Source organism: Amblyomma americanum, chromosome 4 (genome assembly GCF_052857255.1).
Source record: "Amblyomma americanum isolate KBUSLIRL-KWMA chromosome 4, ASM5285725v1, whole genome shotgun sequence".
In the NCBI taxonomy this organism is placed as follows: Eukaryota; Metazoa; Arthropoda; class Arachnida; order Ixodida; family Ixodidae; genus Amblyomma; species Amblyomma americanum.
This window is the reverse complement of record NC_135500.1, coordinates 84,402,141-84,406,479: the sequence shown is the minus strand read 5'-3', so window position 1 is coordinate 84,406,479 and position 4,339 is coordinate 84,402,141. Positions and strand designations below refer to the sequence as shown.

Here is a 4,339-nt window from a genome sequence, read left to right as displayed (position 1 = left end):
CGTCAGAAATTGCCCTGAAGGTGTGCTTCTCACACCAACGAAATTGGTTGGGAAACCCCGCTGAAGTCAGTTAATTAACCTGGCTGTTAGACATATAGGTTAAGAAGTTGACGTGGTGATTGGGGTAACGCATTCTTCTGATTTTGTTTGTGCAAGAAAACCACTCCTTCAGGAAGGTTTGCAGTGGAAGATAGCAAGACACCAAACTAGACCTGCTGCAGTCCCACATTGGCACCAAATGCTTCCTAGGATTAGGTATGCTGCTTAGAGGTACAAAACATGGGCAGCGCTCTTCGTCATGTTAAGCGGCCTTCTACTGCAGCTGCTGAAAGTAATGCACAAGAGCTGCCCGAACACTAGCCCCACTATCAACTTCTATCTGCGTAGTATGAGCAGGTTGTTCAAAAGCTCTGTCATGCTGAGAAACCTCATCCAACCATTGCTGCTGTAGCCGGGCACCAAAATGTTGACACATGTTGTTAAGTGTACAGCAGGCTCTAATAATCACAGGCACATGCCTGATCTCGCACTCCATCCTTTTCATGGTGTATCGAAAGCGGGCTTTCATTCTCCCAAAGGCATTTTTAACAATCTTTCGTGTTTTGGACAGATGGTAATTGAACAGTCTTTTTTCCTCCTGTAAAGGGCCATTATGAGGGAAGGGTTTCATGAGATGCCCTGTCAGGGCAAACGCCTGGTCGCAAAGGATAATCGGGGGCACAGCAGTGCCATTAATCACTGTGACCGGCGTCTTGAATAGCGGCCCTTCAACTGTTTCAGCCAGATCCGACTGACTGTACACATGGGAGTCGTGGCATCGTCCTGGGCTGCCTGCAGAAACATACCGAAACCGGTATTTATGGTCCACAAGGGCCAGAAGGATGACACTGTACCTGCAGAAAAGAAAAAAACATTTTGTATGCACAAGGTTACATGATGGAACTATTTAATGTGTATTTAAAAACAGTAGATCAGAAGAAGCCTAATGCTGTAGCGGGTCGTCTACTTCTAAGGTGAAAACAGAAGCGCTTCAGGACATCGAACGCGAGTAATGTTCACATCCTTGTGGCTGTGCAAGACGCATGAGAGCAGTGACAGCTCCATGCCCTGCCTGCAGCTGCTCAATAGTTTGTGAGCATCTAATAGAATTAGCACACATATTCACCTTAGATGTGGAACAGTATACATGGCTGTGTGTGGATGAAGCCGAACTTGTATACATATGATTACTGAAAATAAGATTATAAATAGAGGTGACAGGCTGTAAAGGTGATAATAGATTGCGAAGGATTTTTTTAGATCCATGGAAATTAAATACACATTGAAAGAATGCTGCAGCATTGTAAGTAGCCATGAAGGTAAATTCACATATTGTAAAAACTACCTTGTTTCACATCAGTTATGCCAACTACGTAATGCACTAAGAAAAAACCAAGGGAAAACCAAGAAAAAAACACTTGCCAGCCTTTGTAGTTCCTATAGTCCACCGCATTCAAGTGGGGTGGAGACAACGGGAAATGGCAGCCATCCAAGGCCCCCCCTGCTTGCGGGAATCCTGTCATAGCGTAAATCTCGCTAACATGTTCATCCTTCTCGTTTGGTGCCATCATTCGGACCCACTCCGGTTCGAGCACATCCACCACAGTCTCGGCAAACTCCCTATATATAGTGTTCATAGTTGACCGCCCAACACCAAAGACTATAGCTACCACCCGGTCTTCGGCAGCTGAGCAGAGCTTGAAAAGGCCGATGCCGATTCTCTTTTCCACACTGATGGCCTCCCGCATATTTGTATGTTCACGCTGCATTGCAGGTCGGCACCGTTCCACAAGGTACCGAAAAGCAGCCGGGCCAACGCGGAACGCCTGTCGAAAATGCTGGTCTCCGAGGTTCGGCAAAGTATCCTCAAACCATCGCTCGTTGCGGGGATACACCCACCTACTGCGGTGCACAGTTCGCGGAAGGAACGCGACGGCTTTGCAATGGGCAATGTTTGCGAGAAGTTGTTCTTGCAGTGCGTCACCGTGCGCCTTAGCCGCATCCGCCGCCGCGCGTAATGATGCCACAGCGGCAATCTTCATGGCAATTTCACACTTCTTTCTAACGTCTTGCGATTCGTCGCTCATGATTACGGCAGCACGCTAACCAGGCACAACCTAATTTCTTTGAAATACGCACAAAGACACAAGCAACAAAGCACGCTTCTCGCACACAACGAGGAGCCGAACGGAAAAGGGCGCCTACCGTGGTCGGACCGAGAACGATGAAAAAAAAAAAAACTGTTTCAAAATATCCGTTTCTCACCGTCAGAACGCTCGTTTATTATCGTGATAGCTACTTTTTCCAATATAAACGAATGCACTCTTAGCTGAAGTGCTACCGTCTGCTTTAATTTCATAATGTTACTAGCGCCGCTTCACACACAGCGGTGACTTTTGGCATTCACGGAGGCCGCGTTCTAGCTCCTTTGGATTTGCCGTGTAGCAGCGTCGCTGCTCCTTTTCGGTTTTCCTCCTTCAGTGCAATAAGACAACTTTACGGCAAAGGCCGAGAAGAAGTCCCGTGTGACAGGGGTATAAGCCAAGGGCTCTTTAGGCGCTGTTCATTGAGTACAAACACAAAAAAGAATAACACTCAAAGACAATGATATCTTATACCTTTTTCCTCAAAAATGCCATTAATTTCTTTAAAACATTTTTGCAAAAGAAAACGAGCATGTTCTCAGCAGAGCGCCTTTATCCGCTCTGCTCGGCATGTAGGGCTATGCACACTGCCTGCGCAATGGAGTAAAACGCTGCGAATTATCTGCTGTGACGCTTCGCCAGAGGAGGCTCTGCGGGTTTCGCCAGTGCGTCGACCATCATAGCGCTACACGGCTTAGAGGAATACTCCAAGCTGGAATGCTTGTTTTGTGCATTATAAACTAATTCATTTAGCCGTAAAGGTGAAATTATATAAATAAGTCATAATTTACTTACTCAGAAGTAAAGTACATTAGAAACGAGAGTAATCCCTTCACCCTTCGAATGAAATGATCGACCACCTTTCGCAACGAACTTCTTGAAACTTCCTTCCCTTAAGAACTGCCGTCTGACATAGCGCGCATCTCTCTCGACATAAAGAATAACTTGGTTCAAAGGAGTTGAAGAGACTATACCCGTGCCCGTGTGAGAGGGGTATCAGTTTGTCAATAACTCAAGGTTCTTCACAAGATCCAGTATACACAGCTTTGCCTGGCCGCCAGAGATATGAGGCAGGGGAATAATCCGTGTCAGCCATAACTGCTCTGGTAAAAACGCACAAACCGAATATATGTTCCGCGTTACTTTCATTCTCGCCACCTCCAGAGGAAGCAAAGTAGCCTCCAAAGCAAGGCACCAATAAGCAGAAACAACCACCTTGGTGTGCTAACCGCCAGATGTTCTCCTGCGCTGGTGTCGGTTAACCATACTTTCGATGATGCTTTGCGATTAAGGATGACGGTAGTATTGGGGCAGACAGAGACACTCGGAAAGTGGGGTGCTATGATGTAGGTTTTTTGAAGCAAAATGAAAACGGCGGTAACGAAAAGAAATAAAGAGGCTCGCTGGTTGGGAATTCATGAAAAATGCTAAACTTGGTGCTGACTCCGAGGTGTGGAGAGATTAAAGTCGCTGGGCCTTGCTGTTGTCCAAAATCCTCGTCATTTGATCTGTTCATAATTTTCCAAGCAAATGGTTGACCTTGACTGGGTATCATCAGGAGCCCGGGTGTAACGTCCGCGGGCTGCGCATGAACGCGCCGATTACCTGCGATACCACTGTGGCCAAGGATGTGGGCAGTGTTAAATTGGTAGATTGAGTACAGCAGAGCACTCTCCAAACGTATGCTATCGTAATGTACGTGTGAAGCTGACTCGCATAACGTCGCAGTCGTAGTAGCACAGACAGGTATAGGAGCAGTGGTGCGCGAAGCAGGAATCATGTCTGTCGTGTGCGCGGTTCAATCGCCGCCGTGCCCACACGGGAAAAGCACCACTCGTGTGCGTTTTTTGGCGCACGCGCGTATAGGAACCCAAGTAGTGAGACGCTTTGTGCTGGAGAACTGTCTGCGTACAGTTCGAGGACCCGGCAAGATGGCACCGGACAGACGGTTTGCAGAAAGGGCGAAAAGCCAGCCGCAGCAATACGCGTTGCTTTCAAAAGCGACATCTGATTCTCTCCCGTTAATACCGGAGAAGCCTTCACGGTTCTGAAGTAAGGGAAGTCTGCGACGGCAGCGCCCTACCAAGAACTCGACGGGAACTCGCCACATTCTTGCCAGACCCGTTGTTCTTGCGTAGAGGAGCGTTGCGGGAGCT

The 4,339-nt window shown here is 47.7% G+C and overlaps 1 protein-coding gene across 1 annotated transcript; it reads right to left on the bottom strand.

The window, feature by feature from the left end:
• Nucleotides 1–313: 313 nt before the first annotated feature.
• On the bottom strand, nt 314–1,808 carry LOC144129626 (uncharacterized). The gene is made up of 2 exons (XM_077663745.1): nt 1,462–1,808; nt 314–893 (listed from the first exon to the last, which is right to left on the bottom strand). Exons 1-2 carry the CDS (start codon nt 1,806–1,808, stop codon nt 314–316), a joined length of 927 nt encoding a protein of 308 aa, XP_077519871.1.
• Nucleotides 1,809–4,339: the final 2,531 nt, after the last annotated feature.